Consider the following 12,437-nt stretch of genomic DNA (forward strand, 5'->3'; position numbering starts at 1 on the left):
TCAAATTTGTTTCTGCATATAGCTGCATGATTTGCTGAAAAGATTAGCATGATTTTCCATTTTCTTTTTAAGATATTGAATACAAAACAGTTACTCATTTATTATACATTCATAATGGAAATGTCTATTTTCAACATGGCATATTTTAATTGAAATGCTTCAGACACTTAGGTTCATCTTAGGGCACACTCCCTTGGCCTCCCAACTCGGTCTGGAAGCTGTAGGATTATTCAGAGCCTGAGCTCCAGGGTCCTAAGGCCTCTGAGCTGGGACTGTGAATGCTGAGCCCCCGTCCCACTCTGTCACCTTGGAGCCGATGCCACAAGATCCTACTGGCTGCCTCTCCAAGAGCACAGCTGTGCTTCAAAGTGTAGGGAAAGGGGTGTGCTGGGGGCAGGGAGGCAGGAGGCTGGTGGCAATGGCTTTGACTTCATCCAGTCTTTGCCCCAGCCTTCTTTACTTCCCAGTGTTTCATCTTCACAGGTAAAAATAGCTGTCTGGGCAAAATATGTGATGCACACAGTGACAGAGATTGCAGCAGCAGTGGCAGCCATCTGCAGTGGCACCCTCCTTGCATCTGCAGTGGAGGGCGTTGGTTTGCAGCCTCAAGTGCTGAGCTTAGTCCAATGTCCTCCCCTCCCTACACACCAAAATAGCCAATTTCCCCTCCTCTTTAGGGTCTCTTTGAGGGTTCCAGGAGGCAGCCAGCATGGTTCTTTCTGTGCCTGCAATGAAGGGGCCAGATACCCAACCCTTGTTTTTGAGTTTTGGGCACTGTTTCCCACTGTGAAGGAGTTTGAGGGGCCAGTACCATATGGCCCCTCAAACAATATTTAGGGCCATAGGATTGCTCCCGAAGGGCGCCATCTTATGTTATGTTTAGAAGGAGGAAAGCCCTGGGAGTTGTAGGAATTTTTCTTCTGTCTAAACAACATAGTATTGTGCCCTAGATGTCTTTCCTGGTCATTTAGTAAATATTGGCAAGTATCAATGATCAGAGATCAAATAATTGAAGTCTTGTTAGGTGTTAAATCCAATTATCAAATTTCTGGCAAGCATCTAAGCAGTTGGAAAATACCTGGAGAATATTGACTTCACAATTAGCAAAAGATAATCTTGAAATAAATTCTTCTGAGCATATTTCAGTATGAAAGATTCTTTGACTTTCTGAAAATAGACTTATAGTCTGTTTTTTCTCATGATTCAAAGTATTAAATTAGTTTCAACATTTCATTTTCCTGTCTCTACATCCTAACCACGTTGAACTTGAAGTAAGCTCCACTGACCTGCTTCCAAGTAAGCGTGCTTAGAATTTGGGCTTTGGTACCAACCCTGTGAGGTAGGCCATAAAATTCTTCTTTTTGCCGATCTGTTTGAAGAAAGTGCAAATTTCCCTGAAACCACTTTACTAGGATGGATGAGATTACTCTAACAGTCAATTAAGCAGTGCTTCCATAAGCAGAATCCTTGTTTCCCACGAAAGAACAGATGCTGTGGTTGCAATTGTATGCACCCTTTCCTGGGAATAAGTCCTATTAAACACAATGGAATGCTCTTCTCAGTTAACATGCAAGGTATTGTAGTACAAAGGTAGCTGTGGCTCCACCCTGAGACTTCTTTGAGAACCACTTGTTGGTAGAGGAACATGAGTGGTTATCAAAGGAGGGTGCCTCTGAACATGTGCAGAATGCCTTTCCTTTGATCAGCAAACATGCATGCCCCTGGAATATGGCCAGAAAAGGCATTCTGCAAGCACATATTTCATCCAAGATCCGACTTTCTTATTCTCTGCCTTGCAAGATCTCGTACATCTTCCATCGGCTGGAGATTTCAAACAGACGAAGGCAGTACTAATTTCCACGCAACACACATACCGAATCTTTTTTAATGCCTGGAGAAAAAATGATGTTAAACAGAAGGAGCACCTGACTCAAAACCCCTGCGACCAGAAAACCAAAACTAGGCGCCCGAAAACTTTATCGCAGCTGCCGGCCCAGTCTCCGCCGTCTCGTCTCGTCTCGCTGTGCAGTGCTTGCTTTCATCCCGCAGGAAGGACGGGAGGGAGAGAGGGAGGGAGAGACAGGCCGATCTCTTTAGGTGCCTTTCGTTAAGCAGGATCAGTAATCCAGCGTCTGAATTGCACCTCTGGGTGGTGAGGAAACCTTAAGAGCCTTGGGGAGCCGCGAGGCTGCGTGCGTGCTCTGGGAGCCGCGGAACACTTGTCCTGTAATCGATTGCCGAGTCTGCTGAGCGGCCCCGCCAGGCGCAGGCGACACGCTCCCAGATCTCTCGCGCGCTCGCCCAGGCTCGGGGCGTCTGGGCGAGACGGGTGCGTGCGATGTCTCTGTCTGCCTCCCGCGCCCGCGCCCGCGCCCGCTCCCTCTGAGCCGCCTACCGGGCGGGCGGGCGGGCGGGCGAGCCGGGCGGGCAGCCGGCCGGCCGACCAGCCAGCGAGCGGGCGTGCGAGTTTGCCGGATCGGTTTCTCGGGGTTTGACCAGTTGTCCCAGGCTAACCCTGCTCTCTGAAGATGGAGGAAGTAAAAAACAGGATTACCCTTAGCTACAGATCCACTGCCTTAGTTTCCATAACCAACTGCAGTGCACAAACACACAATCGTTAGGCACAGAAAAGAAAGGGAGGCAGAGAGAAAGGAAGCAGCCTCATTAACAAAACAAACAAAACAAACAAGGGAGATGGAATTGGTTTACTACATGCGCTGCTGAGGTAAATCTTTGCTGGGTGTTTCTTCGGCTTGGCGGCGGCGGGTGGGGTGCGGTGGGGTCGGGTCGGGTGGGGGGCGGAGAGGCTCTGCCGGTCGGTGCGGAGGCTGCCGAACCAGCTCCGATCCTGCGTGTCTCGTGTGTGTGTGTCTGTGCCGTGTGTGTGCGTGTGCGCGCGCGTGTGTCAGTTTTAGAACGGGAAGGGAGGCGGAGAAGAGGGTCTGTGACAGAGTACGGCGTAATTATGGAGCATCTCCTGCACTGGGATGAGAACGACTTGTTGCAGTTTTAAACCAATAATCCCTCGTTATAATTGTGTGAGGAGAAGGAATGGATCGGGTTGTCTTGTTTGTTTATTTGTGCATTTATTTTTTCTAAAAAATCTGTAATACAGGACGGGCGATTCAAGGGATCGAATAAGCGAGCTCGATTAAAGGATGCTTTTAAAGAGCAGAAATCTGTTTTCTGGAGTGTTAATCGATTAATCCGCTCTCGCTGGGTTTTTTTTTTTAAATAACTGACATGGGCTTGTCAGTTGCGGTTTGCAACAATCTTCTATACAAGATGCATGCAGATACCTATGATAAGATCTCTCTGAACGCGAAGATTTGTTGGCATGGCACACGTTATATTTAAAAATGCAGGATTTAAATTACTTTGACAGGTTCTGCTATGGGTGCGGGAAGAAACACAGTCATACAAACACACAGGTGAAATGAAGCGTTGCCCAGGGCCAAAATCGGATCTTGTGAAGTTGGCCTTGTTTTTTTGCTGTTTTCTTTTTCGTTTTAAACTCCCTGACCCATCCCTTTCAAGCCCCCCCCCCTTTTTTTCTTCCTCCAAGACTTTTCTCCCCTTCTCTCTCGATTCCTAAGGAACCGGTGGATCAAGTTTTCTCTCGTCTGGTTAATCGCATTGCTGTAGCTTTGGCTGACCTCTCTCTCCCTTTTTGTTCTTCATCTTTCCTGAAAGTACGTGCCATTCCCAACAAGACCATCCTGAAGAGAGAGAGGGCGAGAGAGAGGGAAGGGGTGGAGGGAGGAGAGACGAAGCTTTCTTTTTCATTACTACCTTGTTTCCCTACCGATCATTTTGCTCTGAATGACCTACCTGTAAGTTTTCTTCCTCTTCCCTTGAACTCTGGAGGCGGGGAAGGGAAAAAAGAAGAGGGGGCTGGCTCACTTCAAAACGCGTCCCCATCTTGCTAGAATCCCGGGGCACCATAATTCCCTCTGCCTCTTCGCTTGTGGCTGGGAGGAGGGGTTGGACGCTGCCATCAAAGCTGCCACCAGAAGCTGGAAATGGTGAACAAACTTTATTTTAATCATAGAACTTTCCTCTCACTCCCCCACCCTGTTTCCTTTCTTCTCTCTCCATCTCATTGGCTGGGATAGTATCACCCCTCTTAACGGTTGTCTTTAGATAACTTTCCCCCCCCCCCCCACTTACCGTGTATGTTACCTGCAGAAGGGGGAGGATAAGGTAATTTTGAAAAAGTGTGATGGATTGTTTGCTAAAAATTCTATCTCACATATCATCTTCATCATTGTAATTGTTATTTTTATAGCCATGCAAACATCATTTTGATGGCGACTTAGCCTGTTGAAATCTAAGCGTTATGTACTGAGTGTCTTGGGAATTTGATCTGCAGTATGCCAGAAAGAGGAACACAGAGAAAAGTATTTAATTTTTTTTAAAGGAGGGGGATGAGGTGAAGGGAAGTGGTTTAGGAGACAAGAAATGAAGCTGCCTGTTTTCCAGTAAGTAATGGAGAAATTCCAGGAGCTGGGGCTAAATATACTTGGCGATCAATACAGAAATGGCTCATTGTGAATAATTTAACTGCTTGGTGTAGTGAGAGTTTTGAAACTAAAGGCAAAAGGGAGCCAGGGATTGGGAGGAAAAATTTAAATTCTTGTCTTGCCATGGTCTTTTCCACTTTTAAAGTCTCCACTTAAAATAATATGGTGGTGATTGATGACCTTTTCCATTTTATTTTATTTTTAATCAAGTGGTAAGCTAGTGGTCGTCATCCAATACAGATTCTTGGGTTTCTGGAATGTAATAGCTTGCTCCTTGTTAGCAAAGTGCTTCAAGAAACTTTTGGGATTGCGATAAAGCATGCTATTCTAGACATGTTTTAGAAGTGACTCCACGGATAATAACTTAGATAAGTTAGAATGAACTAGTTCCTGTTTAAAATAGTTACAGCAAGTCAGTTGAAGAAGAGTACGTTCACCTTTATTTGCTTTGCAGTCAAAATTACCGCAGGATAACTGATATTAGAAACCCTTGCAGTATTGTTATTTCACAATACTTGCAACTTAGTCCAAAAAGTTCCTATTCAGCAGTTCAGTCCATCTGTTGTACTGATTAGCAAATCAGTTTAGGATCAGAGCCTTAGGAATATTGCTCCTTAATAAGACAGTGACATTTCCAATAAAATGCACTTGAGCCAAATAGGACTTCTTTTGGAAGAAAGAAAGAAAGAAAGAAAGACAGACAGACAGACAGACAGACAGACAGATAAGGGAAACAGTGATTTCCTATCTTCCTCTTCTAGAGCAGATTTGTTTCTAGAATGTAAACTCACCTTTTCCAGTTGCTTGAGAGTTGGGCACCTAAAGAAAGCTTGTAGGCAGAGTCTCTTATCCTACGCACACATTATTTAAATCGGCAGTAACAAAAAGGATAATTGGGTTAGGAGCCCAGATGTTTAATGGCTGGCACGGCAAGGACATCTTTGACAGTGTACTTTTTCCCTTACAGCACTGCACTTTGACTATGGAAGCAGAGGCTACTGATGGATACATGCCATGTAAGTATTGGTTTTATTTTCCTTTGTCCTTTCTTGGACTTTTCTCCTTCTTGGGAACTGGAATTTTACAAACTATCTATATATCAGTCTCCTTATTGAAATTATTACTTACGTATCAGCCTGGGTTTGGTCACTCCTAATGCTAGATATTGGACAGCTTTCTAAAACAACGTATATCCCCCGAAGGAAAAGAAAGGGGCAACCTGTGTGAAACTGGAAGTAGGATGGGATATAGCATTCTCAGGGTTGTTCATGTTTTCCCTTGGGATGACATATTCTTCTCTGTGTGAATTATGTAATATAGGGAGCTAAAGTGACCAAGCATGAAATAGACACAGATGGGTGCATGGTTTGATCTTCTTCTTGCCTTGTCCCAGAACAGCAGTATGAAATCAGTTTGTTCATGCTGGGCAAGCCAAGAGAAGGGTTTTGCCATTTCTGTCCATAAAGTTTACATTTTTAGAATGTTACTATTTCTCCCCCCCCCCCATCCCACCCCCCAGCAAGGACCTTTTACTAAGTTGCAAAAGAACCTAATAACATTTGGAACTGAGCTACCAAAACATTTTACCCCTTTGCAAGCACATCTTTGGCAGCAGCACAAATGATGTTTCTGTGTAAAACTGATAGAGATTTTCCATTATGGAACAGGTGACCATGAACTTTCGCCGGAAAGGGAACACTCCAATATGGCAATTGACCTCACCTCAAGCACACCCAATGGGCAGCATACCTCACCAAGTCACATGACAAGCAGTAAGTAACTTTTTAAAGCCTTTTGCCTCACAAGCTAATCGATCTTGTCCAAATTCCGTGGTTTGCTAATACAAGAAGAGAGGGACAAGACTCATTTGTTCTTGTTCATGTCAATGTCTTATCTAAACTTCAGCTTGCTTGCCAGTCTGAGTTATCCCAAAGTGCCTTATAGGTGCTGGCATTTACCTGATTCAGGTAGGAAAAGTTAGATTTTGCTGGAGTGGTGGGTTTTTGGTTTTTGGTTTTTTTGTGTTTCAACGAATTTTAGTGCAACAAAAAGAGTGAGAAGTTAGTCCAGGATATTCTAAGGCTGTATTTGGTGGGCTGAATGGATAAGGTGTTTATGAAGCTCTTTAGCATTGCTCTATCACCTCTGAAACATTGTTCTTTGCCTCAGCTTTTTCATGGTTATATGTAACACCAGTTTTTACTTTTAACTTGTACTCAGAGAATGTAAAAGTGTGCCAGCTGCAATTGCATTAGATTCATGTATTTATTAAAGTATCAGAAATTGTTTCACTGTTGGTTGGAATGCCTAATATTCAGTTGATCTGACCTATAATATGAGAATTCCCAACTTTCTTTTATAACTTCCTACTTTTATTGGGTGTGCATGTGGATTCCTGTAAATTCTAAAATTTATTTCAATTGAGAAGCTGTATAGCAATATTTTAATAAGTAATAACTAGATTTTCTTTCCTTCAAACAATATTCTGCTCAAAAGATGAAGCTTTAAGAAAGAATTGGTTGTAATAATAGCGTATGATCTTCATATCACCTCTGAATGTAAGGAAGGTGTTTCATTCAGCTGTTCCTCTTGTCCTCTAGCAAATTATGAGTAAAACATAGATTTTATGGGCCTTAAAAATGGAGTGTTATGATGAAATATCCAATTACTATATCCACATTGCTAAAGATTATGGTAGCTAGTATTCCAGGCTGAATTTTATATGGCACTCTCTCATAATTCAGCACATTTAGACAATTCCAAACCTGTGGAATAGAGATGCAGATATACATTTTATTGAGTTATAAAACTTTACTGTTCACTTTATTTTTTCTTTTTGTTAATGATGACAAAGAAACCTCCTGTTGACTTAAATCCATTGTATAGTGTAGACAAGAATCCCTGCCCCATTTTAATTACTAATTTAAAATTTGCTTATTGGAATTAGGAAATCCTCCCCTTATGTTTTCAAACTACATTCACCTTGCTACCCTCTTCACTTTAACTAGCAAGAATAGTGCTTTGTTATTAATTTGGTTTTAAATTTGATGGTTATACATTGCAGATTGTTTCAAAATGTATGAATTTTATAAAGGCATGCTCTGGATGAGTATTTTGTGCCTCTGAGTTGTGCTGTGAATAGTGAGCAGTAGGAATTCTTCCTGTATACGGGAAGCTCAGGATTGAGATCCCAAAATGGTTTATATTTGTTTGCTTAGTTTTTATATTTATATCCTGCCCTTTTTCCTGCAAGGGACCCAAGGCAGCTTGCATAATCCTCCTCCTCTCCAGTATATCCGCATAACAATCCTGTGAGGTAGATTAGGGTGGAGTCATTGACTGGTCCAGGGTTATTCAGTGGACTTTGTAGCCAAGTAGGGGACTAGAACCTGGCGCTTCCAAGTCCCAGACCAACACTGTGCTACACTGGATGTCCAATTAGACTTCCATTGTCATCTTCCACAACCCCAAACACCTGCATTAGGGGATTTACTTGCTAGCTTTGCACACCCATAGGGTGTAGAATGCATAGCAGCAATACTGTTCCTTTGAAGTACTTTTTATTGGCATTAGTACAAGGGCTTCCTTTTAAGGGGGAAAGAGGGGCAAGGCTGTAGGAGAAACCAGTAAACTGAGCTTATTTTCTGTTATCCAAAGAGCTTTCTGACAAGAAAAAGAACTCTGAGTGGGGTTACTACAGCTCTAAGAAATAATAACCTGTATGTTTACTGGCAACAGCTTTTCCCCTGGACGGGTCTTTTATATGCATGGAGGCACACAGTGGTTCTCTGAGGGGATGGATAACAGCTCCATGGGTCAGTAGGGCTTCCAGTTTTTATTCTAATTCAGCCTTCACTTATGTGCTCCATAAAAAGGCTTTTAGGGGGCTGCTTCGTGTGTTGAAACACATTTTGAGTCAAATATGCTCAATTAATGGGTACAGCAATCCCTGTATGCAGTTATTTAGTTGCTGCTTGATTTGTAGTTAAACCCATGAACAGCTGAAGCTGCCTTACCCCTAGTCAGATGATGGATTGGCCCGGCTCAGCATTGTTAACTTGGGAGTTGCTTTGCCAGGCCTTGAGCAGGGATGTTCTCTGCTTGGCCAGCAGGCATCCTAGGCCCAGGCCCTCATGTGCGCCACTCATGTGCTCTGCAACTGAACAGGGGCCCTTCCCCATGAACGAAGAGGTTGCAACAGGGTGTCTAGTGAGGATGCTTCCCCCTGCCCCTCCCCCTCCCCCCTGCTGCCGTCACTGCAGTAGCCCTTCTGGGTGCTTCTTAGGGCTATTAAGCAACTCAGCACAAAGGCCGCTGTGCACCTCTTTAGTTTTCCCCATGTCTTTTCTCTTTGAAGGAGGGACTCCAAGGAAAACTGTACTTGGGCAGAGTACAGAATGCTGGCTGGGGCCTGTTGGGAGTCCTAGGACTTTTCTTTGTCAAAACTGGGATAGGATTGAGCCTCAAGTTGCTGTCTTAGATGGCTGCATCTGGCTCAGTATGATCAAGCAGCTGCTTTTGAGGGCCTCAGTCAGGACAGTTTCCTAGCCATGCCGGGGATTAGGGTATTACTTAGCCTTCTGTGTGCTAAGTAATTCCCTATCTTACTGGCTATGACCCCTCTTCATATATCCAAGAATTCTTGGTTTCACATATTCAGGAATCAAGCAATTTGAAATGCATCCTATGTTTTCCAAATGGATGTGGGTTGACGTAACACATTTATAACAAAAAGTAACAAAGTCAGACCCTAGCGGGAAAGATGGTTGGTGGGCACTTTTGGTGTTTGTTTAAGGTGCCAGGTACTTTATCATGCTGGGATTTGCATCTGGATAACCAGCAACCGAGAGTTGCCACAGTGCTGCGAACAATTCCTCAGATGTTCCACCAGAGCTGTAGAGCAATCTAGGGCAGCTGGGCTTCTGGATGGGGCTTGTAAACTGTGACCCACTCACCCTGCCCTCGCAGGCAGCAGAAGTGCTTGCTTCATTTCCATGTAGATTGTAGATGCTTGCCCTGTACTGAAGGGATGTGCAGGATGCTCATGTTGGCTCACGTTGGTATGTTGATTCTTCACTATAATGGGAGATGGAACAGGACAAGGAATTGTTTTACTTCATTTGGCCCTGTTCATGCCCTGACCTGGCTGCTTTTCCAGGATTTCATTCCTCCAAAGAGTAATGGAAGAATTCGCACAGAGGTTCTTTGAAATGGATCTGTTGCCCTAGTCTGGTTGTGATTGTATCCAGTTGAAACACGGAAGAAGCCTATAACAGGCAATTTTCTTGGCTTTTCTATGTACTGTAAACAGAGTGTGTACCAGACAGGAGAGGGAAACAACTGCTTTCAAAACAAACCATTCTCACCCAATTGTAGTAAAATTACATGCTCGGGAGAGAGGTTTTCCCCATATTTATTAGCCTGTGGCAATTTCAAGTGAGTAAGACTTGGCTAAACTGCTAATGTTTTTAGGTTTGCTTCCAAAAAGGTTGCAGGTCAAATATTTTTGGCACATGCTTCATAGATGTCAGTTTCATCTTTTCATTACCACATCTATAATTACATATAACATACATAGACTATAGATGAAGCCAAGATCTCCTCTTCCTTAATGAGAGAAGCACTACCTGCTACATAAGTAACATTATTTAGACTGTGCAGTCTGTTCTCCTTTAAGAAAAAAAGGATTCTATTCATTTGGTGTGCGATTAATTTTAAAATGTTAGAAGTGAACACTGCTAAACAAATAGAGTCAGTAGGCACTTCTGAACATCTTCTTTTAAATACTGATTGAAACTTCAGCTTCTCATTGGTTTTACTGAAATGAAATGCCCATCTGTTGCACATATTGGAATGGCTCTGATTTCAGCAAATCTTGGGTAGTCTTGACTAACAGCCATGAGAACTTTGACCCACGGTTGGCTCCAGAATCTTAGCTGTCTTTGGCAGGATAGGTCATGGTGATATCCCCAAGGCTTCTGGAGCACATTCTCAGTTTCTGAAACATTGCACCAAGTACAAGAACCTGGATGTGCCTTCTGTGGTCACATGGCTGATGCCCTCGGAGCAACGCTGGCTTAAGCACCTGCCTCGCCTGCCAAAATACTTGAGCTGGCCTTGTCCTGGACCACTGCTGCTACCCTGGTGGGGGAAAGGCTACAGTGTGTTTCTCGCTGCACAAGGCAAAAGAAGAGAAGAGACATGCAATCCGTGCTGTAGCATCAGGGATTGGTTATACCACTGCAAAGTCCTCCAAGGGGCTAGAAAAGATATATTTTTAGAACACGGAGCTGTAGTAGCCCTTTAGCCCTCTGCTGCTTATGCATCCACAAAGCATGCAGCTTGTATGGAAGATTTGTCTTCTCTAGAGATCTGACTGGAGAATTCCTGTGCAGTACAGGCATTATACAGGGTGTTGACTGTGTGATGCTGGTGACCCAGCCATCCCACTCTGCCTACTTGTACTAGCTTGCTGATGTTTTCAGGATGATCTTGGGTAGATTTGATTGTATCCTATGTTCTTAGAGGAGGTAACAAGCTTATGCTCTTCCAGCTTCCAAACAGTGAAATCTTATGGCATATCAGAGATAATTCTGCCGTAAAGCCAGCTTGGATTGACTCGTGAAGGCAAAAGAATTCACGAAACAGTGTTAACCATTCTAAATACAGATACAGATGAAGTGTTGCATTTGCCAGCCAGATCTTATTATTTTAATACTGGAAAAACCATGTTCTTCCCTGTTTACATAGTTTTAGCGTCATGTAGCACAAGGAATGGAAGTTGTTGGTTTTTGCTTCCTCAGGAAGGAATGGCAGTTGTTGTCTGAATGCTACTTGTACATTTTACTGGAAATATATAAAAAGCTTGGGCATTATCTATTTTTATTGTAATGGAAATACGGTTTTAGTAGCATCTATTTTAGTTCACCCTCACTGGTTAAGGTAATATTTCTTAAGTATTCAACATGGGACACTACAGAAAATGTGTAGATATAGATCAGAGATGTACAGTTCTGGATTTGTACATTTCTAATCTATGCTTATTCTTTCAACAGATGTAGAAGCAACAGATCTTAGTGGCTTAAAAATATATTGACTGCAGATAACCACTTACCAAGTAGGATTGTCCCATGCTGTGCACTTGGTAATCCAGTGATCTCTAGAGCTCTGGCAAAGGGGGAAGATAATGTAACACCCCCTAACTTTCTGATAGGATAGGGATATGTGATTAGCTTCTCTGCACCAATATGGACAACCTCTAAACCAAGTGATGGAAAATTGCTAGACAGGCAGTGGTCATCTAGACTCCTTAGGGTTAAATGAACTAATGAATACACATTAGTTCCGGCCTACCTGGTCAGGAAAACCTTCCTTCCTTCCTTCCTTCCTTCCTTCCTTCCTTCCTTCCTTCCTTCCTTCTCTCTCACCCCCCTCCCCCAAACATACACCATTTTGCAATTCATTACCGGTGGTTGTTCTTACTGCAGGAAATAATCTTTCTCTAGGTCAGATTGGTTTCTGGGTCTGATTTTCTTAATGGGTTTTGTAGTTTGTAGCTTGTTGGTGTTGTCTGTGTTGGCTTGTGCTTTGCCTCAGTTCCTGGACAGACCTCTTCCTTTCCTGATATGCATGCCTAGTTCTCCTTTGAGTGGTAGCCTCTGTCTAGGCCAGGGGTGGGCAATTAATTTTCCTATGGGGCCACATGAGAAACTTTGACAGTTGTTAAGGGCCGGACCAATACACTTACAGCTCTGCTCAATATATATCTCTATAAAAACAGTAAATGAAACATTACAATGATACAATGAAAATGTGGAGCACAGAACAACACTATTTAATGAATATTCACAAAAACATTAACATTGACATTAACATTACATGAAAAGCAATAAATTCAATTCAATTTAGCAGATC

The 12,437-nt window shown here is 43.2% G+C and overlaps 1 protein-coding gene across 1 annotated transcript in view; it reads left to right on the plus strand.

Moving 5' to 3' along the window:
* The first annotated feature begins 2,686 nt into the window (after positions 1-2,686).
* The window catches only part of IKZF2 (IKAROS family zinc finger 2), a 122,171-nt gene continuing 112,420 nt past the window's right edge, over positions 2,687-12,437 (plus strand). Inside the window, exons 1-3 of the mRNA XM_044431887.1 lie at positions 2,687-2,725; positions 5,491-5,539; positions 6,191-6,295. Coding sequence (XP_044287822.1) covers positions 5,506-5,539; positions 6,191-6,295 — 139 coding nt within the window. The 5' untranslated portion in view covers positions 2,687-2,725; positions 5,491-5,505. The remainder of the gene's footprint in view (positions 2,726-5,490; positions 5,540-6,190; positions 6,296-12,437) is intronic.

This window comes from Varanus komodoensis, unplaced genomic scaffold (assembly GCF_004798865.1).
Source record: "Varanus komodoensis strain SLA01 unplaced genomic scaffold, ASM479886v1 scaffold23, whole genome shotgun sequence".
Classification (NCBI taxonomy): Eukaryota; Metazoa; Chordata; class Lepidosauria; order Squamata; family Varanidae; genus Varanus; species Varanus komodoensis.